The 27,046-nt window shown below is 52.3% G+C and overlaps 1 protein-coding gene across 1 annotated transcript in view; it reads right to left on the reverse strand.

Moving 5' to 3' along the window:
* Nucleotides 1-14,922, reverse strand: part of CUNH6orf132 (chromosome unknown C6orf132 homolog) — a 33,399-nt gene extending 18,477 nt beyond the window's left edge. Inside the window, exons 1-2 of the mRNA XM_055330729.1 lie at nucleotides 14,663-14,922; nucleotides 3,631-3,737 (exon numbers count right to left, since the gene is read on the reverse strand). Coding sequence (XP_055186704.1) covers nucleotides 3,631-3,737; nucleotides 14,663-14,807 — 252 coding nt within the window. The 5' untranslated portion in view covers nucleotides 14,808-14,922. The remainder of the gene's footprint in view (nucleotides 1-3,630; nucleotides 3,738-14,662) is intronic.
* Nucleotides 14,923-27,046: the final 12,124 nt, after the last annotated feature.

Raw genomic sequence — 27,046 nt, forward strand, 5'->3', positions numbered from 1 at the left:
GGGGGGCTCCTGCTTCTCCATTACGAGTTACTTAACACAGAAAGTCACAGCTGGGGAGACCCCGAAGGACCATCTGGTGTAACCCCCATTGATGGGTGAGGAGCCAGGGGCCCAGGGAGAGGTAGGGCTTGGCCCTCAGCCACTCTGCAGCGGCAGAGCCCAGACTGGTTCCAGCTACTCGAGGATCAGTTGGGTCCCATCCCAGTCACTGAGGGGTCCAGGGGTACTTTCCATCACTGGCCTTTGGCTGCTGGCTGCCTGAGAAAGTATTTCTTAGTTCTCTGCCCTTCTACTGCAAATAGAGTGAGGAAGCTCCAGGAAGCAGTCAGAAGCATCTGCCCTCGCCCTTCCCTTTCCCAAGAGTATCCTCTTGCTCTCCCTTCTTGCCCCCCGTCCCTTTGCAGGGCAAGTGCTGACAGGAAGGGTGCATTCAGGTGGTGGCCAGGTGCACGCAGAGCTTGAGGAAGAGCATGGGCCTTGCCGGGCCTATCACCTGGTTTCTCAGACACTGCTGTCTTGTGCCGCCCCTGCCCCAGGGAAGCCTGGCCTAGGAGGTACCCTCTGCGTATGGGAAGGGCCAGGGAGGGGCGAGGCCTACCTAGCTAGGACAATGTCAGGCAGGGTTGGGCACTGACCCAGCTCCCCACCCACCTTAACTTGGTTGGGCTGTGGGGGCGGGTGTGTGTGTATCTATGTGTGAACCCACACCCACATGGAGCTGTGTCCTCCTGCTTCTCATTCTCCCAGCCTCCTGCCGCTGCTGGAAGAAAACAAAGGACCTGGCCCAGAGCCTAAGGGAGAGGAGTCAGATTCCCCTCAGCCCAGGAGCAGGTGATAAAGTAGACTCTTGTGAGCTGAATCAGGAGCACAGGGATGTCCCCAGGATGCAAGCCATCAGGCCAAGTGTTCCTAATCTAAAGGTGCATCATAAACGGGCTGCCGGGGGCCTGAAAGGGGCCTCTGCTGAAATTGTAAGCAACATTGCATAGATGTGGCCCACAGCCTCATCAAAGTATCAAAAGGGTCTATAACCCCAAAGAGGCAAGAGACCCTGGTGTCCAGAGGCCCAGCTGCTGGACAGGGGTCAGAGGGGCAGACAAGAGAGATGCAGGTGATTCTGCAGGTAGGCACTGGGAGGGAAGAAAAGAGCTTCTAGGTTGTGGGTAGAGGGGAGAAAAGGATGGCCTGAATAGAACTAGGACCCTGGAGTCTGGCTGTGGGGCTCCAAACCCCCGCTCTGCCACTTTCGAGCTGTGTGACCGTAAGCAAGTTACTTTCCCATTCTGTGCTCCAATTTCTCCATCTGGAAAATGGGAAGTACTAACAGCACCTTCCTGATCATGTGGCTCTGTCGACTCTGTTCACACATCGGAGGCACTTGGAATGGTGGCCGACACACAGTAAGTGCTCCATATGCATTAGCCAGGGTCCCATGGCCCGGCCACTGGATGGGACCTTACAAGCTGCAAGGTGGATTTGCCAGGGAAAAGCCCCCATTTCCTGACTGGCTTGGAGGCTTGCCTGGAGGACTGGCCCCCAGAAGGCTGTCTTGGATCTCCAGGCCTGACCAGCCGGCCAAGCCCACTCCAGTGTCTTCTCCCCAGTCTCCCCTAAACCCCACCACCAGCCTTCGGTGTGGGTCTGCTGCTGCCCAGGATCTGCCCTGGAGGGCCCAAACCAGAAGAGGGGAGGGCAGAAAGGCTGGGACAAGCCAAGCCCTGAAGAGACCCAAGTGGAAAGGTGGGCTAGTCAGAACAAACTCAGCTGCATTGCATTAACCCTTTAACGGCTAGAATCATTCAAAGGGCAACAGCCATCTATTTCAATATTTTGACAACCAGAACAGGTGATAGGTGGGTCAGCTCTGGGCTCATACCACTGTAATTCTGAGTATGTGTCTCGGGGGTAGGTGAGGGGAGGGAATCTAATTCACCTTTACCAATAGAAAATCTCAAAATGATTTTATCTGCATTTATGGGGGCAATGACCCCTGTAACACTTATGCATCTCTGGATGTTAAAGGCTGACTCATTTGCTTTATTCCTTTTTGTTGGTGGTGTCATACTTTCTATATTTGTCTATCATGTTCACAAGTTGCTTTTATTTATTAATTTTTTGAGAGAGAGAGAGTGCAAGGGAGAAGGGGAGGGGCAGGGGGAAAGGGAGAGAGAGAATCTTAAGCAGACTCCACACCCAGCACAGACCTCAAGGAGGGCCTCGATCCCATGACCCTGAGATCATGACCTGAGCCAAAATCAAGAGTCAGACGCTTAATCAGCTGAGCCACCACAAGTTGCTTTTATAAGCAGAAAATAAATTAACATTGTATTCCCAGAAGACAGGGGGTTCAGCCCTCCACATCGGGCCTTGGGGATGCAGCAAGGAGAATATAAGACTTAGTGTGTCCCATCTAGAATCTCAGGGTCTGGTTAGTGAGATTGAACAAACCAAAAAAAATTTTAAAAATCAGGTGATGGAGAGGGAGGTGGTTATGCTCAGCAGGGCTAGCCATCAGATGCCTTGTCAGTCTAGGTGACACGAATCCTCAAGGACACCAGTGATAATATTATCCCAACCAGGGATCAGGCCTGCCAGACAGGAGTGAACCTAGAAATTAGACTCTAGACGTGGCCTGTCCAGTACAGTAGAAGCCACCAGCCACAGTGAAATGTCCCTCATCAGAAGAGGGATGTATAGTTGTATGACACGTCAGATTTCAAAGATTCCGTAGGAAAAAAAGAATATAAAACATCTCAGTAGTACTTTTTAACATCGATTTAATGTTGAAATGATGATCTTTTGAATATTTTGGATTAAGCAAAATATATCATTAAAATGAATCTTGTCTATTTCTTTTTTACTTTCAGTGTAGCTACCAGGAAATCTGAAATGACATATGAGGCTTGCATTGTAGTTCTATTGGACAGGGCTGGTCTACACTGTCCCAGCAAAGCCAGAAACTCGTAGCATGGTCAACAGAACCAGTCAGAGAGCAGTTCTTTTGAGTCTGTCTCCCTTGCCAAAAAGCAAAAGCTCAACCATGCCTCCAGAGGAGAGTTTTTGGTTTCCTTTAGTTTCAGACCCACAAAGAATTCTGTCCCGAATGCCCTTCTCCCAGGGGTCATTGCTGTTTGTCCTTCAAGACAGCTCAGATGTTACCCTCTTCCAGGAAGCCCTCCTGACTCACTCCCGTGGCTGGATTGGCTGCCTGTGCTCTGAGCTATGTTCCGACAGTCTGCTGACTTGCTCCTGTCCTCAGTGCTGGCTCGGCCGTCTCTGAATGCCTGCACCCAATGCAAGGCCTGGCATGGAAGGCAGTGATCAGTGCTCGCAGAACCCAGATACGAATTCTGCTGAGCTAGAGGTACCCATCGCTGTGTGGCCTCTGCTCTCAAGTTCCCCATAAGCTCTCCTTGGGCTTCAGTGCGGAGGACCTGACACCCCTAATCTCAGCCTTCCTGCCAGGAGTCTCAGCCACGCCTCCTCCCAGGAGGCACCCTGGGTTGGCACCAGGAAGGAAGGGAATGAACAGAGGGTGAGGCCGATGTCCGCTGGAGCAGGGGCACGAGCGGCGGCTAAGGTGGCCCACCCAGAGCGGCCCCGCAGGCCCCAGCGCAGAACCGTACTCACCAGTGGAAGGAAGGTCAGGAGGGGCCGGACTCTGGGCCGAGCTTTCAGTGTAGCTGTTCCTGACTCACTCACGGAGTCAAACCGATTGTCTCCAGAATAGATCCCACCTGGAGGAGACAAGTGCGGGAGCCCATGAGTCCATCGCCCTGCGGTTCCCAGGGAGGAGCCAGGGCCTGCGACTGGCCCGTCTGACTCAGCTCAGCACCTCTTACACAAGATCCTGTCAATGGGGTGGCTGCGAGTGGGGCCCACTGCCGCAGGGACCCCAGGGGGCTGGTCCTTGGGGCCTCTCCCAGCTCCCCCAGCGGCATGTTCCTCCTCGTCCCCCTATACAGCTCCTGAGTCTACACTTCTACAAGCCGCCCCTCCTTTTGGGGGCCCTGGGAGTGTGGCCAGTGTCCCAGCTAAGGCTTATCTCACAGGGCGAGGGAAGCATACAGGGCGGCTTTTCTCTCCAGTGTTTGACTTGCTAATCTGGAACAAGCAGAGCAGATGAGGTCACCTGCTGCCCCCAGTGGCCCAGCACCCACCTTCTGAACGCTTCTAACTCAAGATTTCCCGAGTCCCGCAAACCATCAATGGTTGTGAGCATGGCTCCATTCGTTGCACCCTTGAGGGCAGAGCAAGAAGAGTGAGACGGTCTTGTACTAGGGTCTCTGTGACCTAGTACAAGTCCCAACTCGGCTAACTACCAACAGTATTGTTTAAGCTCTCTGAGCCTCAGTTTTCCCATCTGTACAATGGGAGCCATGTTAGTACCATCCTCATAGGACTGTTATGAGGAGTTAGTGTGGTCTACACGTGGTAAGTGCTCAACAGAAGCGGTCCCTTCCCCTATCGGAAGGTGATACAAAAAGCTTTTTCTTCCTCTAGTTACTGAGTCTGTGTTCTGGGCTGTTTCCACAGCCGTGGAGAGAGCATGAGAAGCTATTCACATTTCCTCAGCCAATCTTCCTCATGACCCTTAATGCTCATCGATAAGGATTTCACAGCCTGTCTCAGGCTCACACTGTCACCTCCTCAAAGCAGGGGTCACTGTGGGCCTCCTATTACAGTCACAAGCAAGAAGGGTTTTCACTCATTTAACAGGGCATGAGGGACTTTTTCTTGCTCTATAGCCAAAGGGGAAAGAGAAGAAAGGTCAAAATTCCAATTATCCAGAATCCTCTAACTGGAATATTGAACAAATCATGACTACTTTTCTCTTGGCACATGAGTTCAGGAGCAAACTGCAAGAAAGCTAAAATGTTTATTCAAGAGAGACTGGGCTTATCAGGGAAGTCCTGAGATCAGAATACATTTGCCCCAAATTCCCATGCCTGCCACCACAGCCCTCTCTCTGCGTGAACATCTGGGTTTTGAATGTGATATAAAGGCTCTTGGGAACACCAACTGGATGCAGAGCCCTTTGTGTGCTGCCCCACCAGGGAGAGAGTGGCTGGAACATTGAAGATTCTCCACCTCCCAAAAGGGACCAAAATGATGAGTTCTCTGTGTGTGCCTCAGTTCCCAGTAACTCCGGTTGCCAGCAGTGCCTTGCCCAGCTCACTCCAGGAAGACGTGGTTGCCCAGTCCCTACCAGGCTCCGTCCCTGAGACCAGAGATCAAGACGCCAGGGGGCAGGTGGGGGAGGAGACAGGAAGCACAAGAGTACAGATTTGGCTCAAGCAGAAACCACAAAAGTAGAGCTCATGGAAAAACCAAACAGCTACTGCTAGGCCCACCTGATTCTCTCTGGCTTCTAAAAGTTTGAGTGTTGGCACCAGGACCTCCTTGGGATGTTCCCTAGTAGTGCTGTGTGGACACCAAAGTCCTAAATCCGACGTGCAGGATATGGCTGCTGGGTCCTTAACAGGACTGGGAGGTGCGGTGGGATTAACACGGAGATAGCAAGAGAGGCATGCTCCCAGGCTGACCTGTTCTCTAAGCATTTCATCTCTGCACTAGTGTTGGGGTCTATGCAGCCTCCTTTCTACATCTGGATTGTCAGGGTATTGATGGCTGGTATTACTGTGTGCCTAGGAGCTTTAGAAGGGAGCAACCTGGCAAGGGAATCACTGGAATAGTAGTAATAATATAATAGTAGGTAAAACTTATTGAGCAATTTTAATGGGCCAGGCACTGTTCTAAGCATCTTGCTTAACATTATTAATTCACTTAATTTTCGAAAGCAGTTCCATGCAATTGGTATAGTCATCATCCCCATTTTACAGATGAGGAAACTGGGGCACAGAGAGGTCTAATAACATGCTCAAAGCCTCAGATGAGGCCGGGGTTTCTGCTCCAGGACTGATTTCTGAACCACTACATGCACTGCTTCCAGAGTAGAGAATCCTAATCGTGCCTCATATGGGATGTGGATGGGAGGATGGCGTGTGATGGGCAGGGGGCTGTTTGAGGGTAAGAGAGTCTTGGCTGTAAGCCCTGGAGCAGCTCTGGGGAGGGACAGGAGGTGAAGCTTGCCCCTGGCTGGGGCAGAGCCAAATCTGACCACCACGCAGGCACAAATGCTCTCAGCACCTCACAGATTCCATGGTTCTAACTACCTGGTAGATTCCATGACTCAACCCTGGCTGGGAGGCACTGTTGTGTTGGTTTGTGGTTGTTGTCAGCAGGGGAACCCTTTCTAAAAATACAGTGGAAACCGATCAGAGGCGAGTGGCTGTGCTTGAGGCAGGGGAGGAAGGCCCAGGTGGCTCCGTCCCCACTAGGGCACTTCTTGGAAATCCAGTTCAATCCCCCAGTTCTAAGACGTGAGCCTGGGGTCAGGGATCAGGGCAGGAAGTGTGGTGGCAGAGTCGGAGTGGTGTGATGTGAGAAAGAGATTCCCCCCACCACTGCTGGCTTTGAAGTTGGAAGGGGCCATGAGCCAAGGAGCGCTGGTGGCCTCTAGAAGCTGGAAAGGCTGAGAAAACCAATTTCCTCTACAACCTCCAAGAAAGAACCGAATCTTGCAGACACTTTAACGTTACCCCATGGGATCAGATGTCAGACGTCTGACTGACAGAACTTGATAATAAATGTCTGTTGCTTTGAGAAAACACCCAAACAAAAGAGAGGTGTGGCTAGAACCTTCCAGACTTTCTCTGGGCCCCTTGTACCTGGGCTCAGTTCCTGACTGGTAAAGGCATACCAGCAGGTGAGACCAGAGGGGCCACCACCATGAGCTAGGTCCTCCATGGGTTCAAGGTCAGGGCTGGGCTTTCTAAGCTTCAAGAGTGAGGTCCAAAGGAAACAGAAAGACGATAGAGTCCAACTATGGGGCTTTTCCTATGGAAGTAAATGAACCTGGCTCCAATCACATGATCTGGGATGCTAGAATGGGCCTTCCTGAGAAGCAGCCCCCTCCTCAATTGACGAGGTAAAGGACGGCCAGGCCACCTCTTGACAAAGAGGAGGTGGGACAACTCACCTTCTGAGGATACACTGAACCTGCTCAATAAGAAAAGATGCCATCCTGTGTCTTGTCTACCCCCAAACCTGGAAATTCCCCTCTGTGTCTGTCTTTTTACTCAGTCTCTTGCCCACTGGAAGAGTCCTTGGAGATCTCAGAGGTCTCGAGCTTGCCACACAGCCCAGAGAGACACCTGAGGAACATTCCAGCAGGATCCAGAAAGAAGGAACATGGAGAGAGCCACCATAGACTCAGAAGCTTCCAGAGAAAGGAGGTATCTTCAGGAAACCCCTAGAGCAATTCCAGCAGCTAGGAAGCCTTGGGAGATCCTAGGAGCAGGGTCTGAGCAGAGCCCAAGCCCCAGGTGGACCACAGCCCTGTCAAGATACAAACAAGGCTCCCTGCCTGGCAAACTCATCTAAAAGGAACCCAGTGGTAAAGGAGGTGGAAATTCGGATCTGCCTGCATATACCCACACCTGATCATTAAAACAACCCCAGCTTGCCCCCAAATGAAATCCTCTTTCTGACAGTCCTGTGTGCAGGATTCCTTTGCATTTGGGTACACTTCTCTCACATAAATTGGCAGGAAACAAAGGCAGCTTTTCATTTACACTTCCTCAAGGGTCTGAGTTCACATCAGTATCACCTAATTTCCGGAAACCTGGTTCAAAAAGAACTCTTGGTGGCCACACCTGTTTCAGCAGGAAGGCTTCCCCTCAGACATCAGCTGAGGATGGCAGCTCCCCTCCTCTACAGCCTCCCTTGGGAGAACCCCGCCCTGCTGTTGGCTTGAGGGGTATCTGTGTTGAGGCTGGGGCTGCGCGGGTCCTGAGGAGGTCAAAGCAAGGCAAGGAGACAGCCAGCAGGCCACAGCTCCCAGCTCCTCAGCTGCGAGGGGAGGTAGGATGGGGCAGGGCCCAGCTGAATGTGGTTCAAGCCCCTGCCCCATCCCTTCATTAACTGTAGGGCCTTGGGCATGTCACTAGGTCTCTCGGAGGTTGCTCCTCATCTTTGTAACTGTGAACGATGATCCCCATTGGGCGGGCTGGGGGGTGGGGGGCTAAGTGAGAGATACGGTGTACAGCAGGTAAGCACAGTGCCTAGCAGGTAATTTCTGCTCAATGATTTGAGTGGGCTGCTTATCATCATCACCACCATTCTCATCCTTGTGTCCCTCTGCCCCACCTTAGCTTGCCCAGCAAGGGTTTGGCTCTGAGCTTGAATCACAGTAAATTAAGGGTAAGTAGCTATAGCCATGGGTGAGAGCCACGGGGAAGTGGGTGGGCCCTTTGGTCTGCAGTCAGGGAGAACTCTGAATCTGGACATTTGGGGCTGCTCTTTGCAGATGGGAAGACAGAGGCTCAGAGTGGGTGGGGCTGGCTTTCAAGGTCGCAGAGCAGCCGTGGTGCCAGGACCCAAACAGGGTGCCTGAGTTGTAGTGCTGGGCTCCGGGACATGATGCAGTGCTTTACATATGGCACATGGCTCGCTGCCTCTCCCCAGACTGGTTCTCTTGGTGTGTGTATGCATGCGTGTGTGTGTGTGTGTGTGTGTGTGTGTGTGTGTGTGTGTGTGTAAGTGCAGTGGGGTGCGGTGGCCTGCTTTGGGGAAGCTGAGGGCTGGGCACAGCTGCTGCCTCCCTTCCAGTGGACTCTTTCTCTCCTTCTTGCCAAAGGGAGCAGCATCTCACTGGGTCTTTGGCATTTCTTTTCTCCCAGAGATCAGAGTCGAAAGCCTGGAAAAATGCTCTTCCTAGCCCAGCCTCAAAGCAGCCACAGATCTCCATGGAGGCTGAGGCTTGAGACCTTCGTTTAACTCTTTTCCCAAATCCTAGGCAGGTGCAAACGAGAGAGAAAACTAATAATAAAAATGCAAACGAAAAAAAAAATGCAAGCGTCTAATATCTATTAAGCATGTCTTATGAGCTTGGCAGGATTCTAAGTGATTTCTACATTCCCATTCACAAACCCTGGGGGAGGCAAGCTTATTATTCCCATTTTGCAGATGAAGAAGCCAAGGTTCAGAGAAGTTAGGTCTCCTGCCTGAGGTTCCCCAGCTCAGCTGGTGAGTGAAAGGAGCCAGGATTCAAGTCAAGGCAGCCTGACTCTAGAACCCCTCTGGTCACAGCCAGCATGCAGGGAAATAATGCAGAGACCTGGCATCTCTCCTCTCCATCTCCTGGTTTTCCAGAGACTCAAAATGGGGTGCCTCCTAGAAGAAACAAATAGACCTAAGAATCAGATCTGGGGTCACACCGAGACTCCCTCATGTGTTGCCTGAGGTTTTCTGAGCACTTGGTGGGGCTTGGTTGGGGCTTGGTTGCCCCACCTGTCAAACCAGGATCATTACTCCTATGTTGCAGGAAGCCTCCCAAAATCAGCGGAGAGAAAGGAGCTGGCAGGGACAAGACAAGCTGGAGGGCTGGAGTGGGGGTGTGAGGCCCCAAATGGCCAGTAGCCCCCAAATGGCCCCAAGCACTGGCCCCAGGTCTAGACTCCCAGAGGCTTAGGAGGGGTGAGGCTGTAGCTGAGCGAGTTTGATGCCTTGACGCAGAATAACCCAGAACCCCTCAAAAAGACCCCCTATCTTTACCCCACTGAGGTGGAGCATCCAATCCTTGGTCACTAAGGAGCCCCAGCCTTTCAGGGAAGCAGCAGATGGGCCCCACAAATGTAACCCGCAAATGACGTTAATGAGGCCCTTCCTTGCTAATTAACAGGTCCACATGACAGGAACCTGAAAAGGCCAGTCTGTCCCAGCAAGCCCCAGCAGGCCTGACCCAGGCACCAGAGAGAGGCCTTTGTCCAAGGGCAGAGGGGACGCTGAAGGTTGGGCTGGGCTAGAGCAGGAAGCCACAGGTTGGGGGCGACGGGAGGGGCCTGGGGGCGGGGCCTGGAGAGGGCCTCTCATCAGGCCCCACCCCCGCCTCCTAGTTAGGACACCTTACTCAGAGTGTGCTCTGCAGACCTGCCCAAGGACTTCACCTGGGGACTGGCTGGAAATGCAAGTCCCCCATCCCGAACCTACTGCATCAGAATCTGATCTGGACAAGGCCCCAGGCGGCTGGATGCACATCAATATTTGAGCTGCCCCTGGGCCGAAATGACTTTGTGTCTTTTCACCTATCTGAGCCTTTTGAATCTGTTTCCTCAATTGAGAAAACACATGTAGTTTCTAGCATGGTGCCTGGTTCAGTAAATAACTGATAATAATAATGATGATCTTATTGTTATTGTTACTCATTTATTGGCTGGGAGAGAAGGGGCACCCGGTAGCTGGTCTGCTGTGGTCAAGGGAGAGCCTGGCTTTCCGGGGTTGAGGCCACAGGGACGAGAGGAGCTTACATAATGGGTGTGCATGTGCGCACCGACCTGCCAGCAAACTGCAGCACGCCTCCAGGGGACAGGAGTAAACAACAGTCTCCTTCCCACCCCCGCAAGGTACACAGGTCAGCTTTGGGGAGGCCGGTGCCAGCCTGACCCAGGCAGGAAATACGTGCCCAGCTCCAGGGATTCACGGCTTCCTACCTTTTCATCTGGCCAGACACACAAGGTCAGGGGACCCCAGGAGCAGGGATGCCAGAACCAGCAGCCAGCCCTAGGGAGCATCAGGGTTCTCCTGATCAGGGGCTGGCTGCAGTCCCTGCACATTTATTTAGATCTTCAGAAGTTCCAGGAGGAAAGAGAATGGCCATACCACATCCAGGGAAGGAAACCCCACAAATCTCAAGTCTCCCTGTACAAAAGAATCACCCGAGAGCTGGTGAAAACTCCAGACCCTGGGCCCTCGCCCAGTGATTCTGACATTGTGTGCCTGAGTGGGACCCCAGGAATCTGAATTTTTAACAAGTGTCCTATGTGGTTATGACAAAAGCAACTTACATTTGGAGGAACAAGGCAAGAAATATAGGACAACCCACTGCTGGGGTAGGGTGGGGAGGCAGGGGATAGAGAAGGTCGGGTAATTAATCCAAGGAGTCCAGAAAGACAGCCCTGTTTCTGGCTGCTGCAGCCCGTCCCTCATCAAGGAATTTGCAAAGATTCACATCTCTGCTGTCTCAAGCATTTAGCAAACAATAAAAGTGGCCTTTTAACATCTCTCTGTGGGCTGGCGGGAGGCTGGAGACTTAATTAAAATTGCATTTGCATTAAGTGAAGCTCTCCTAATAGTTATTAGAATACTTGTCAAGGAAATTGTTTAAAGAAAAACATACTCGTCACCACCTTCACCTGACTGTTTGCATTTTACCCACTGCACCAGCCTACCCTTATGCAAACAGACTTTTACATGGTTGTAGCCACAGTTACTCCTTAATTCCCATACACACCTCCACATCAAATTTCCCCTCTGTTCCACTGCCTGTTCTCTAGGGCCAAATACCACCAGCACCTCAGAGAATGTTACAGACTCCGGGACCCTATGGAATACTAATCTCAACCCCTCTGAGACCTTAGGATGGTCCCAGTTTCCTCTGGTCTACAGCAGCGTTAGGAAGAGATGACAAGGGCAGGAAGTGCTCAGAGTCAAAATGGCTTGGACATAATAAATCATACAGTAGTCATCCCTTTTTTTTTTTCTTCCTGTAAAGGCCCACCTAGTAAATATTTTTGGCTTTGTGAGCCATACGGTCTCTGTTGTGGCTACTCAGCAATGCCACCGTAGCATGAAAGCAGCCACAGACCATATGTAAATGCTGGGCATGACTGGTTGTTTTAATAAAACTTTATTTATGATAATAGGCCATGGGCCAGATTTGAGCCACGGCTATAATTTGCCAATTCCTGCTCTTAGGGCTTTTCTTTTTAAGAGTCTTCAAACCCCTGCCATGTACGAACCTCAGGCAGCCATTCCGTAGACAGTCTAGACGTTATCCCCATTTCACAGAAGAAAAAAACTGAGGCCCAGGCAGTGGCTAGCCTTTACTCTATAGACAGAGGCAGGTCTGGTACCTCCATCCCATCGCAGAATCTCCAACATTGGCCCCTCCCGTCCCCACTCCAAGCACACGCCCTGTTCAACAGGGAAGAAGACCTGGGCTACACCCACTGGCACCCCTGGGAAACACCCCGGAAACACTGGGAGCCATCCTGCTGGGTGCACGTTGTTTTCCACGCCCCATGTGCAGGGTGCAACCAGGCTGAGTCAGCTGGAGGCCCAACCCTGCCCTGGGAATGGGAGGAACTGGCCCTGGGGCTCCAGCCCTGCCCCAGCTGGTGAAGGCTGCAGCTGGCCAGAGGTGACAGGACACGATGCTTTCACTTCTCTCACCAGAGGGACTGATCCCCACCAGCAGCCTGATTAGTGCAGGCAAAAATATAGAGAAGGGTCTCTGGCATTTTTAAGGTCTCCCCTCAGGAAAGGAATGTGTGTGTGTGTGTGTGTATATGTGTGTGTGTGTGTGCGCGCGCGCGCGTGTGTTGGGAGAGGGGTGGCAGGAAACACGTTCTCAAGCAGGTGTCCCTCAAGTCAAATTCACCCTTGAATCACCTCCCAGTAAGTTAATGCAGCAAGCTGGCTAAGAGTGTGGTCTCTGGAGCCTGGCTGAGCGGTTCAAATATCAGCTCTGCCTTAAGAGGGAAATGTTTGGGGTACTGGAAGTGTTCTCAAACCAAATTGTATGGCTGCACAACTCACTGAGTCTACCAATAATCAATGAATTGTATTCTTAAGAAAATCCTGGCTTGGCCATATAAAGCTGTGTGATCTTGGGCATGTTACTTAACCTCCCTCTGCCTCAGTCTTCCCATCTGACCAACAGGAATTATAGTACCTGCATCATCAACTACAACGTGATTGCTAGGGGATCCCTGGGTGGCTCAGCGGGTTAGCGCCCCCTTCAGCCCAGGGCATGATCCTGGAGTCCCAGGATGGAGTCCTGCATTGGGCTCCCGGCATGGAGCCTGCTTCTCCCTCTGCCTGCGTCTCTGCCTCTCTCTCTCCCTCTGTGTGTGTGTGTGTGTGTGTGTGTGTGTCTCTCATGAATAAATAAATAAAATCTTAAAAAAAAAAACACAAAACAAACAAAAGGATTGATAGATGAGGGTTCAACAAGTCAACAACATAAGGACTTTGGAACAGTATCTTGCACCTAACAAGGGGTCAGCAAGCATTTGCTACAGGGGCAGGGAGAGGTGTTGGAGCTTCAGAGTCAGACTTGGCAGCACACATGTACTAGTAAGTTCCTAAACTGTGCCTCCAAACTGCTCTGCCCCTCCTTGCCTTTGCTCCTGCTGTTTGCTCTGCAAAATGCTGGATGCCCTTCTGTCTCAGCTCGAATGCTAGTTCCTTTTTTTTTTTTTTTTGAAAGATTCTATTTATTCATGAGAGACAGAGAGAAAGAGAGAGAGAGAGAGAGAGAGAGGCAGAGACACAGGCAGAGAGGGAGAAGCAAGCTCCATGCAGGGAGCTCCCCATGTGGGACTTGATCCCTGGTCTCCAAGGACCAGGTGCTGGGCTGAAGGCAACGATAAACTGCTGAGCCACCGGGCTGCCCTCAAATGCTAGTTCCAATCACAAGTCATCTTTCTTCTCTGCTCCTTAGGTGCTTCGTTTTTAATAGCAAAGGCTCAGAACGGTCTAAATGGCATATGGTTAGCTCTGTTCCCTCACTGGCCTGAGATCCTTGGGCCAGGGAGACGTGATATCTTGCTTGTCCTGCTCCTGTCCAGGTGACTTGTGTCCCAACTATGACAACCCAGGTGCTGAACTGAATCCAACAGCAGGGGCTGAGCTATACCACCCTCTTGTGGGTCATGGTACAGTGGTCATAAAGGTCAGTGAAGACGATGGGGTGACCATGAAGGTAGGTGAGCTAAAACAGTGATGAGTGAATTAAGTGAATTGCTGTCCCCATCCAGCCGGTTTCCCTCAGTTATAGAGGGTACAAATTGCAAAAAGATGCAGTGATCAGGTGAGCCAGAGCCCCAGGGCTGGGCTGGCACCGTGATCCCGGATGCCTGCAGAGGCATACCAGCCTGCCTCAAGGGTCCAAGGGCGGCTACGGGTCAGGAGGGACTTCTTTGTCCCATCTTGGGCTCCTGCGTCTCGGCCTATTGACAGCCCAGGCCCCACGCTGAGCTGGCATGAGCCTGTGACCCCAGTGAGCCACTCCGCTGTCTTGCACCGACTGCTGTCTTGCCAGCAGTGGCTTCCGTTGGTTTTCCCCCGGCCTCCCGGTGCAGAGCCAAGCGTGCCAGCGCCCAGATCGCAGCCCCCTCTCTGTGCCTATGACGTGGGCCAGGAGAGGAACGGAGCGGGGCAGACGGGTGAGGGCTGCAGGGACAGCCCCTAGTCCTCGACTGCGCGGCAGGACGGCACTTCGGACCCGCGGTGCAGCCAGCGGAGGGGGGGCGCGTCGCCCACCCCGGAAGCCCTGCTGACCCCAAGGAGTCGGACCTCATCTGCACGGAGGACGGAGAGTGCTGAGCCCGGGGCTCCCCTCCCGGCGCGCCTCCGCCCCCCGCCCTTTCCCGGGGCCGCGGGGCCGCGCCGCCCCCCTCCCGGCAGCGCCTCGGCGGCGGGGCCGCAGGTTGCGACGTGTTCCTGCCCCGCCGCTCGGGGCCGCGCCTCCGCCTCCGCCTCCGCCTCCGCCTCCGCCTCGCGCCTCCCCGAGGCCGCCGCGGCCGCCCGCGCTCACCCAGGTCGCGGCTCCCCTCCTCCGGGGCGTCCCGGGTGAAGATCCAGGGGGGGTTGGTGGCGTAGAGGGAGGTGCCCGCGGGGTTGGCGTGCTTCTTGCCGAAGAGTTTGCTAAAGGTGCCCTGCACCGTCTGGCTCTTCTTCATGCTGCCGCCGGCCGCGCGGCGCCCCGGGAGGGAGCCCCCCGCCGCCGGCCCGGGCCCGGACTCTGCTCCGCACCGGCTCCCGGGGCCTCTAGCGGGCCAGGCCGCCCCCGGCCCGGCCGGCTCCCCGCCCGCGCGCCCCGGCGACAGGTGCTGCGGGCGCCGCCGCTCGCCGGGAAATGCGAGCCACCTGGGCAGGTAAGAGGCCGCGGCCGAGGCCCGGCCCCGCCCCGCCGCCGCCCCGCCGCCGCCTCCCCCGGCCGCATTCCTGCCCGCCTCCGTCTACAACAGGCCAGGCCATTGTCGGCGCGGCCGGTGGGCTGGGGACCTCGCCCGGCCCTCCACGCCCAGCCTGCAAGTCGAGCCACCGGCCTCCCCCGGGCCCTCGGGGCCTCCTGCCCGCCCCGCCCCGCCCCGCCCCGCTTCTCCCGGGGCGGGGGAGGACGCGGCCGGTTCCCGACTTGCAAGGAGGTTCGTGGCCCGGTCGGTTTGCGCGCTCGGGACGAGGCTGGGGACGCCGCAGGGTTCTCCGGGCCCCCAGAACTGTGGGCCGCGAGCCTTCCGTGGGTGATAAGGAAGTGCCCACTGGAAAAAAAGAAAAAGGAGGAAAAGCAATAAAGGAGTATCCCCACCGGATGGCAAAGGTGGAAAACAGCCGCGGTGAGAGAGCTCCAAAGAGAACCGGACGATGGGATGACTAAATCTTGGCATGTTTTGTACATCAAATTCCCTTTTCTTTTTGAGAAGTCAAGTGAATATAATTTTTAGAAACCCAAGGTGAGCCGGGTGCACCTGGATCCAGTTCCCTTCCCAGGGAGAGGAGCTGTGGCCCTCAAAAGTGCTCGGAGAACAATCCTAGCTGAGGTGGGCTGGTTCCTCCTAGCAAGGGTCCTGGGACTTGATGACTGGGTGGCCCGGTGCTAGGTGCTGAGAGTAGGGGACTAGCCAGGCCAAGGCGTTGGATTTCCATGCTCCCTGGAGGCAAGAGTGGATGGCTGCGTTGGGGGTGCCAGTCACAGGCGACAGAGTGCTTCCTCTGAGCCTCCCACCCCTACCCAGACAGTTGCAGTTGTCCGGCTCTTTGTACTAAAGGCAGTTGATTCCCCTTCAACTTTTCATTCTGAAAAATTTGAAAGACTAGTAAAATGACCACCTGTACACCTTTCTCCTGGATGGTCAACACATCACCACATTTGCTCAGGTGCCCTCTCTCTCTACATGCACACACCTATACACGCCTTTTTATTTTTCCATTTTCATCTTGCTGAAGATGGAAACTTGTAGATATCCTGGCCCATCTCCCCATGCATACCAATACTTCAATATCCATTGCTAATATTAAGGATATTCTTCTAAATGACCACAATAGTTACCACACTGAAGTATGAAAAATTTCCCAATTATCTCCCAAATGTCATTTTCATTTTTTTTGTCCAGTCCACACTCCAGCCAAGATTCACACATTGCATTTGCTTGTCATGTGCCTTTACATATTTAGTACCATTGCCTACTTTTGTTTTTCATGACAGTGACATTTTTTAAAAGTCCCCTTTACTTGCTCCAGGTTAAGGAACAGGATGAGTTGGGCTTTTAGGGCTTGTGGCTATGAGGTCATCATTTTCTCAGCAGGGGGGAAGAGACTGAGGAACAGACGGGCTAGGGGTGGGGTGGGGACAGGAGCATCTTTAGAAACACTTGTGTTCCCCAGATTTTCTTGGTTGGAGACATGCCTGTGGTCAACCATGTCTTACCCCACCCACTACCATGGCACTCTGGGAACCTACTGCCATTCATTCAAGGAGTAGTTGTGGAGGCTCTCCCAATTGCCTGGTTCTGGGTTGAGGGTTTGGGGGTACATGGGAATATAAGCGAATTACAGAAGTTTTATTTCTACCATGGAGGATCTTGAGATCTCATTAGGGAGATGGGTTTAATGATTCAAGATGGCAGGCCACGATGACTAAGTTCAGAATAGTCATTGGTGTCACTCATTACACATAGCAGGAATTCAGAGGAGGGGAAGTCAACATGGGCTGGAGAAGTCCAGGAAGGCTTCTTGGGAGAATTGAGACTTGAGCTGGCCCATGAAAGATGACAAGGATGTTAATAAAGAAGGGAAGGAGCTGTTCTAGCGTATGCACATACCCATACCATCCATCCCTCCAACCTCCTACTTCTGCATCATGGTTCCTCCTACCATCCACACAGGGAAGGCACAAGGGAAACCCAGATGCCCCATCATGCCCTGGACATCATCATAACCTGCCCAAGGGCTCTAGACACTCAGGCATGAGACAGAGGCTTCCTTCCTGGAGACCTTGGAGCCATGAAGTGCTCCCATTTAGGGTAGCTCCTGGGCTCTTCTACTGTGAACCACCCCCAGCAGAGCCACTGAGGAGGAGCTCCATTTATATGCAACATCCACTACACACTTAGTATTCTAGAGAACTGTTCTGTGCCAGCTGTGGGCTGCAAAGGATCCAGAGAAATCAAAGACATGGCATCAAAGTTCAAGTTGCTTTCATCTATTTGGAGACACACACACAGATGATTAGGGGAAGTAATGGGGAGGAGAAGACAAGGGGGACAGAGGTTCAGAGGAGCAGCAGTCAGGGTAAGCTGGAGCATCTGGGGAGGGCACGCAGGAGGCTCAGCATGGTGGAAGCTGGGAACTGCCGGGTGAGAAGGAAGTCACGGCAAGGTTGGCCAGGGTATCCTGGGCTTAAAAAGACCAGTGGGTAAGATTGGAAACAGCCTAAATTGTCCATCTGGAGATGACTGTTTAAATAAATTACAGCACGTCCACACAATGGAATAATAATGCAACTTAGAAGAATGAGTCAACTGACTGTGTCCAGTTATCTCCAAGATAAACTGATAAACTGTTGACAAAACGGTGTGTGTAGTTTGCTACTATTTGGGGCAGGATAAGTAGGTTCTTATTTGCCTGTTTATTGGCACAGAAGAACTTTGGAGAGATGCATAAGAAACTGATAGAAGTGGTTACTGGGAGTGGAGATGGGGGGAACTGGGCAAATGGGATAGAAGTGGGAGGGAGAATTTTGAGCCTAAAATGCTTTTTTTTTTCTTTAAGATTTTATTTATTTATTCATGAGACACACACACACACACACACACACACACACACACAGAAGCAGACTCCATGCAGGGAGCCCGATGTGGGACTAGCTCCTGGGACTCCAGGATCATACCCTGGGCCAAAGAAAGGCAGGCACTCAACTGCTGAGCCACCCAGGTATCCCGCTTTTTTCATTTTCCAACCATGTAAATATATTTGATGTTCAAAATTAAAGAAAAAGTGTGTCAGCCACACTTCAATTAAAAATAAAGAAAAATAAATAGGGGCATCTGGCTGCCTGGCTCAGTCAGTTAAGCAGCTGCCTTCAGCTCTGAGTCCACAATCCCAGGGTCCTGGGATCAAGCCCCATGCCCAGCAGGGAGTCTGCTTCTCCCTCTCCCTCTATCACTCCCTCCCCTTGCTCACGCTCTGTCTCTCTCTCAAATAAATAAAATATTTTTTAAAAAATAAAGAAAAATTAAAAAGAAATAAGTAGGCAGGAGAGTCTAGCAGTATGGTCTGTAACCCAGAAGCATCTGTATCACCTGAGATCTTACTAGAACTATAGAACCTACTAGAACTGTAGAAATCCTCTCCCTGACATTGGGCAACCTCTTTGGGCCTCAGTTTGTTTGTCTGTCAAACAGGCTATTAATTTAAGGTTGTCATGAGATGCAGTGAGCTGATGGATTAAGGTGCCCAGCAAAGGATCTGTGTTTTAACAAGGTCCCCAGGTGACTCAGGAGCTTGTGAAGGTTTGAGGAGCTGTGGCCTAGAATCAGTGGTTACCAGGAGGAGGCACTGGTGACTGGTAACAGCTGGGGGGTTTTGTATTTGTTTTTTTAAGTAATCTCTACACCCAACGTGGGGCTCAAACTTACCACCCTGAGATCACTCATGGCACGCTCCGCTGACAGAGCCAGCCATGCCCTCCAACAGCTGTATTTTGAGGATGTTCATCTAGTAGCGGATGAAGGACAATGGGAAGAAATGTAGGCTGAGGGGCTAAGTCAAGCTGCTCGATTGATCTGTTAATTGGTTAGTCAGTTAATTAATACAAGCAGTTGTGGGGGGCCATGGGGGGCAGGACTAGTCTGCTGGTGGTAGCAACAGAGCCAAGCTTTTCTGTGGGACATTTCTTAGGGAGGAAGGAAGGTGTTGATGGACAGTTTGCACATAGGGGAAGTAAAAAATGCTCTGATGTGCTCGTTTCGGCAGCACATCTACTAAAAAATGCTCTGAGCCTGTTTCCTCGTCTGCAGTGGGGGAGCAAGAGTAGCCCTCATAGTGTTGTCAGGAAGATGCAGTAAGATCATGGGTGTGAAGTGCCAGCACAGGGCCTGGTGGCCACAGGCCACCCCCCACCTCTGAAGCGTTTGTTCATTTCTCTGCCCTGTTGACTCCCTTGCTTTCTGGGGGTGTTTTGGCTGGGATTGGGGGAGGAGAGAGAATCCGGGTGATCCTGAACAGCAGAAGGCCATCGGGCTGCAGAGTCTGGATGTCAAGGTTCTTTCTGCCCATCCCCCCACTTCACCCGGATTTCAGTCACCCATTGGCAGGGGCTGGGTGGGGTGCAGTCTCTGGAAAGCCTGGGTTTAACAGGGGGCACTCCCTCTCCACCAGTCCAGCTCCCAGCAACACCTCAACCTGCTCCCCTGGTAAAAGAAACAGCCCAATAACAGGCTCTCCTAGAAACAGCCAAAGCCCAATCCTGTAATTAAATCTTGGTTCAGCAATTACTTAGTAACAAGAGCCGACTTTACTGGCCGCTTCTGGACTGTGGGGTGAAATTGGGGCCCAGACACTATAGTCTTCCCAGAGACTCGGCTAGGACTTTGTCAGATTTATGGCTTTCCCTACATCCAATGAAGCCAAGCACTCCTGGCTGAGAGAGTGCACTCCCAGTAGGGGAAGTGCAGGCCTGAGAGGTCCTGAGGTTCCCCTTCACCCCCACCTGGGTGACCCTGCAGGGACAAAGGTCAGCACTCCCAATTCCCACTTGCTACTGAGCTATGGATCATCTGGTCCAGCCTCTTGTTCCAGGCTGGAGACACCTTTTGCCAGACCAGCCCCTGAAACTTTCCTTTGGCCTCCGGTTGGGGGGTGGGCTCCAGTCCCCTGACTTCTGCATTCCTCTGGCCAGGTGGGTGCCAGGAGATGAGGTCAGGCTAAGATGAAGTCCAGCCCGCGGGAGGCAGAGGGAGACTCCCACATCCTGAGAGCGGAGCGGGCTCAGAGAAAGTCATTACCTGGTGCCCAAGAGTGTGGAGATCAAGCACAGCCCTGGGTGGGGGAGTGGTATGTTGCGGGGTGCTGGGGAGAGACTCATTTCCCTTGGTAACTAACCATGGGCTCTGCCCAGAGGACCATGGCAGAGTGGGAAGGATCCTTGCTGGGAAATAGGTTTGAATCCTGACTCTGCTGTTTAGCAAGGGTGTGGCCGTGGCCGAGCTACCACCTGAGTGTGTCAGTTTGTTCATCTGAAAAACAGGGGCTATTAGGTGAGGTTATTATGAGATTCAACAAGATAGTGGGTCAAGGTATCTGAGAGGCTGACTCATGGTAGGTACTTAGAGGCTGCATGCTCCTGCCCCTGCTCCCAACCCGACTTTGGCTGCAGAGGGGCTACCCGGGGAACAGTAAAGAGAACAGTAGCCCTGACAGGCTGGAAGAGGGCAGTGACAATTCAACAAAAGAACCTCAAGAAGGAAAGTTCCACTGGGGCCCAGGACACGGGGTGGGGCGGGCGTCTGCAAGATCGCCTTGAAGCCCAGGCAAAAACATCCCATCGTAAAACACGTCCTGAAATCACGTGTGTGTGCACATGCGCACTTAAAAAAATAAATAAAAGGTTGCTAAGTACAAAAAGCAAAAAACAAAACTCCATGTAGATTGTGACTACAGATATATAAACTGTATTTGTAAATGGCCAGGGATTGGAAAGGAACAGAACCATGGAGAAGATTCAGCTGGAATGCCAGGACTACATGTGGGGTTTTTTGTTTTGTTGTTGTTTTTTAAGATTTTATTTATTTATTCATGAGAGACAGAGAGAGAGAGAGAGAGAGAGGCAGAGACACAGGCAGAGGGAGAAGTAGGCTCCATGCAGGGAGCCCGACGTGGGACTTGATCCCGGGTCTCCAGGATCACGCCCTGGGCGGAAGGCGGCACTAAACCGCTGAGCCACCTGGGCTGCCCTGTTTTTTGTTTTGTTTTGTTTTGTTTTTTTCACTTTTAGTAATGTAGGTAGGTCATTTGTTTTAACTGAAAAGTCCATAGATAAGAACACAATTTAACATGGGATGCATTTTATTTTTATTTTTATTTTTTGCATTTTCTTTTAAAGAGTACTAGAAGGGAGAACCTGGAGATGCGTATTCTAGGGCCACTTCCACCACTAACCTCCTGTGAGACCATGGAGCTATCCTGAGCCTCAGTTTCTCCATCTGTACAATGGGAGGGTGGGATCCAGTACTCACTCGGGCGTGGTTTCATGTCTGAGTAAAATGCTCATTGGCTGGCAGAGCAGGAGCAGAACAACAAATAAGGCTGTCTGGCACCTTCTGTGTGAGGAGGTGACTCTGGCTCCCAGGAAAGAGTGACAGCTGGGTTGTAGTAAGCATTGCCTGGGACACCAGGACCTGTGTGCAGGCTGTGGAAGCTTCAAACGTTCTGGATTAGTCCATACCCTCCAGGAATCAGCACAGCCCCACATACTTCTCACGGACTCTGCAGAACAACCCTTGAGCTGGGACTTTGAGCCCTGGGTGCCTTTCTCTGTGAGCCAACCTGGGTCTGGCTTACCTCCACCTCTCCCTGAGATCTGGAAGGAACAGCCACTGAGCATCTCTTCTGTGTCAGGAGTGGGGCCGAGTGGATTGCATGTATAACCCACTACCATCATCAGCGCCACAAGGGACGGGACAATATACTCCTCATATGGGTGAAGAAAAGACTTTAAGTGATGTTTACTCCTAGTCTGTGACAAATCAATTCTGCTCTTAGGAATATGCCCCCAGAGAAATCATAGAGGGCCAAGGAGGTGATATCATTGCAGTGTTGTCTGTGGGGATGGGGAGTTGGAGGCCCCCGGGTGGGGGGGTCTGGGAGGAGCAGAGACATAAAATGTGGTGGATGCACTGCATCGACTACATCGCGATCAGAAGCGAGGAACCAGATGCTGGTAACAGCAACACAGATGGATCTTAGAAATCAGTAGGGAGCCATCAAAGTAAACAGAATGAGATCTAAAACACAGCATGCCACTTAGGTAAATGAAAACTGCCTGCATGCAAAACAATAATACATATATTTTGTAAGAATATATGAACAAGAAGATGCTCATTAAGTACATTAGAATGGTTGCCTCCGGCGGGGGTGGGTGGGGAATGTGGTTGGAGACTGGAGATGAAGGGGGAAAATTAGTGCAAGAGAGGAGTCCTTCGTAGACCAGGGGTGGTAATGCACCAGGCACAAGGTGTTATGAATAACTCAGCCCTCTGTACTTGAAGTCAGGCAAAGGAAAAACAAATAGGATCAGAGAGGCCAAGTAATTTGCCCAAACCGCACTGCAGGTGAGGAGAGGTGGAGAGACTGTCCAAATCACCAGGCCTACATAGAGCAGGGCGGTAGCAGGGCACTTTGGCAGCAGAGAGGCAGGAGGGGTGGCTGTGTGTGGCAAGGTGTGTGGGTACCCGTACCTGGTGAGTTTCCTGTGCTCCACTTCAGCCCACTGAGGAGTACAGGTCAGTCCTTACCCTCCAGGAACTTTGATGATGAATAAAATGAGATGATGCTTGGAGTGTGGCAAAGAAGTCAGAGAAAGGTGGTCTTCCAGGAGGCAAGACTGAGTCCGTGTGGTCTGGGGTTTAGAAATAATAAGATAACTCCTCGCACCTACCTTGCAGCAGGCACTGCTCTAAGCTCATGGTGGTGAGATGGGTGGTGTGTGCACAACAACCCTTCCAGGTGGATTCTGTTATCAGATTAGGAATTGAGGCAGAGACCGGTTAAGTGATTTAGGCAAGTCATGTAGCTGAGAAGTGGCAGTGCTGGGATTTGAACCTAGGCAGAGGGGGTCCAGAGGTCATGATCTTTTTTTTTTAAGATTGATTGATTGATTGATTAATTGATTTGAGAAAGAGAAGGAGAGAGGAGGGACAGAGGGAATGAAGCAGACTCCCCTCTGAGTGTGGGGCCCAATGTGGAGCTTGATGCAGGCAGGGCTCTTTCTCACAACCCTGAGACCATGACCTGAGCCGAAACCAAGAGTCAGATGCTTAATCTACTGAGCCACCCAGGTGCTCCCAGAGGCCACGATCTTAAACCATCCCATGATTTACAAATGAAATAAGACAGATCTGGCTTGACTGGCCAGGCTTTGCTAAAGGAGGTCTCCCCAGCCATGTCCTGTCTTGAGGTCCCCACGAAGAGGGTGGCATAGCCCGGGCTGGAGATGCTCCTGCCAGGGTCCAGGCCTATGGTCAGTCATGGGGGAGGGGTCCCTACATGAAGTCCTCAGGATGAAATTCAACTCACCTTCCTTCAAATGTTCAAGATGGAGAGACCCAACATCCTCATGGTGCACACATAGAAGCTGAGGCCCAGAAAGGTGGTGGGACTTGTCTCTGATTACCAGGCAACCAGCCCAGCACCTCTCTCTTTGGCTGAGACAAAGTGTGGAGAGTGCAAAGTTGTGGTGATCTGCTCACCAAACCCCTGCCGGTTCCCTGGGCTCTTCCTGACAGCTTCAGGCCCTGGGCTGGAGCCAGGCCACTTTCCTCAGAGCTGGCAATGCTGGCCACATCTGCCACAATACCGTGTCCCCACTTCCCTCCCTCTCAAGCAAGATAGCATCACCTCAGAGCCTTAGAAATCCCTGATCAGAAGCTCTGGGAAGGGAAGCTCTGATTGCCACTCCCCCCACCCCCACGAGCCTCCCCTCCTGGGCCCTCCCACCCTCTCAGAAATTAGGGGTCATTACCATCAGGGTGTGAGATCTGAGCAGTGCACAAGTCATCAACACCCCAACTTCAATCTGCCACAGGGCCCCAAAGTCCACCCCGTAACCAACAGTCAGTGCTGACACAGTGCCAGGAAGGGAACAAGCCCTTGCCCAGCCCACGCCATTGTGGCAGAGGGCAGGAAGTCACTGACTTGTTCTATCTCCTTCCCCCAGTCCTATCCCTTCGTCCCCTTTGAAACCCAGGTCCCTCCCTCCCATATGTGGGATTTCTGACCCATTCCTAGAAGGTGCCTATCAAGTCTGGTGTTGGGCATGGGTCTGGTTCTTGAAGATGGGGATGGGATGGCCCATTCAGCCACCAACCCATCAATCCAGTTACCTGCTCACACATAATAATAGCTAATACTTACCAAGTGCTTACTCTGTGCCAGGCCCCATCCTGAGTCCTCTGCCCATCCCTAGCAGGTAGAGACCTGTAGTCTACCCATTTTACAGATGAACAGACTGTCAAATACTATCTACAGAGAAGTCAACTACTTGCCGGAGGTCATACAACTAGTAAAATGGTAGAGCCAGTTTCAAGCTCAAGGGGCCTGACTCTTGGGCCTGCTATCCTGTCTCTACAGCACAATTACCCAGCATGTTAGCCATTTACTGGCCATCTATCTATCCATTCACCCCCAGGCACCCTGCCCAGCCTCCTGTCAACAGAACAGCATAGGTAGAGGCTTGGAGTGGAAAGAGCAGGGTGTATTTAAGAAATTAGCTACTGCATAGAGTGAGGGGAAACATAGCAAGAGATGAGGCTAAAAAGGTGAGCAGGTCTCAAATCAGGGGTGTCTGGGCATCCGTCTATCTACCTACCAAACTTACCCTCCTGCCCATCCACTTTCCCACTCCTCTGTCTGTCCATGCATCCAGCCATCCCTTCCTCCCTCCCTCCATCATTTCTGCAATTTGGAAGGCAGAGAGAGAGAGGGAGACAGAAAGAGAATGGAGAGTTGACTGGGGACATTTCCTCCCTGCTGGTAATTTCTTATGACATGTTGGGGCGCTGGGGGAACATTAGGACTTCTGAAGTTACCTGAGTAACTGGGATCACTTCCTCCTCTCTCTACTCACTCTACTACCCACAGGTCACAGGTCCTGAGAGATTGCGAAAAGAGGGCATCGCAGGGGTCAGGGAAAATGTCAAGGTTAAAAGATCCTTCCAGGCCTTGTGATTTTAGCTCCCAGCCCTGCCTCTGTGTCTCCTTAGGAAGACAGAATTGTGGTGTCAAAGAGGCATCACAATGCCCCTGCCACGCAAATTCTTCCCACCCCAGCACTCCCAGTACTCCCCAAGAGTCCCTGGGAGACCCTGGAGCCCCTGACCACCAGAAATTCCATCTCACCGACAAGAGAGGCCCTGGTCAAGGATGTCCCAGGTGGGATGACATCACAGGGTTGCATCAGGGCAGCCCAAGGCCATAAGAAGCCTGATGGGCAGGAAAGCGTATGAAGGCCCAAGCCTGGCCCATCTGCGTGGCTGGGAGCTGAGGGCCTCTTATAAAAAGCTTGGTTGCCAGCCCACCTCAACCCAACTCTTATTTCCCTACGGTGGAGCCCCTGCTGTCTTCCCCGGGGAGGGGGCAGGAAGGCGGCCACCATCTACCCCCTGGTGTTCCTCTGCCCCTTCACTTCCCCAGACACTTCCTGGATGGTCAGTGCGCATTTCCCCTTCTAGGCAAACTTGGTGACAAGTAGCAATGATAGCTAAAGTTTACTGAATGCTCAAGGGGTCTAGGCTCTTTATCCAGTATATCTCATTAAATCCTCATGGTGACCCTATGAGGTAGATACTGTGGTTGTGCCCACTTTAGAGGTGGGAAAACTGAGATACAGAATATTTTAAATTCTTGAAAGATTGGCCACCTAGTGCGAGTGGCAGAGCTTGAATTTGAACTCCATGCCACAATGCTACACAGCCTCACAAACGAGGAAGCTAAGGCCCTCGCTTGGCCTCCTCATCTGCTCCCTTCCCAGCCCCTCTGCCCACTGCCGGCCAACCGGCTCTCACCAAGGTTCTGCTGAGCGTGTTTTTTTTTTTTTAATTTTTATTTATTTATGATAGTCACAGAGAGAGAGAGAGAGAGGCAGAGACACAGGCAGAGGGAGAAGCAGGCTCCATGCACCGGGAGCCCAACGTGGGATTCGATCCCGGGTCTCCAGGATCGCGCCCTGGGCCAAAGGCAGGCGCCAAACCGCTGCGCCACCCAGGGATCCCATGCTGAGCGTGTTTGAAACCTACGGGGGTAACTGCTGGATGAGGCTGATGATAATTACTATTTGCATTTTGCTTGCACAGTTCCCACACTCACTGCCCCCCCATGGCATGCTGGTGAAGGAGACAGCCTCATTATCCTCATCTTGCCAACATGGCAACCAAAGCTCAAGGAGGTTCTGAGCTTTGCCCAAGGCTGCCTGACCTGTAAGGCCAGTGAGGCCCTGAGCTCAGACCTTCACACTCCAAAGCCCAGGCACATTCCACAGGGCCAGGTGCCCTGGGAGGCCTCATCTGCTGCCTCACCCAGTGCCATTTGCATTTCAAGAGGGCACAAGGCCTTCTCCCCAAGAGTGAGGTGCTAATGGTAGAATGTCAGGCTCTGGGTAGGCTAGAGGATGTACCTGTGGGCCTGAGGTATTTGTGAGAGGGCAGTGTCTTCCCAGACCTGCAGAAAAACCCTTTATGAGGTCTTTTGGCTCTACTTAGAAAGCCTCACTCTTGAGTCACCCTCTTCCCCATTGTAGATCTTGGTAGAAGGGACAGACGCATAGATTTGTGTACCTAAAATGCCTTGGGAGGGTCTGGCTGCGGGGCAGGGCTCATAAAGGGAGAGGTCTCTTCTTTTGGCTCTGCTGGAAATGCAGATAAAAATAGGGTAGTGGGAGGGTACCTGGGTGGCTCAGTGGCTGAGCGTCTGCCTTTGGCTCAGGGTATGATACTGGGGTCCTGGGATTGAGTCCCACCTCAGGCTCTCTGCAGGGAACCTGCTTCTCTCTCTGTGTCTCTGCCTCTCTCTGTGTGTGTCTCTCATGAGTAAATAAATAAAATCTTTTAAGAAAATAGGGTAGTGGGATTTGGAAAGGAGGGAAGGGGCAGGTTAGACCCTTTACCTGCCCTTTAGACTTCCTCGCTCCCTGGAATGGGAGGCTTAA

The sequence above is a fragment of the Nyctereutes procyonoides genome, unplaced genomic scaffold (genome assembly GCF_905146905.1).
Source record: "Nyctereutes procyonoides isolate TBG_1078 unplaced genomic scaffold, NYPRO_anot_genome, whole genome shotgun sequence".
In the NCBI taxonomy this organism is placed as follows: Eukaryota; Metazoa; Chordata; class Mammalia; order Carnivora; family Canidae; genus Nyctereutes; species Nyctereutes procyonoides.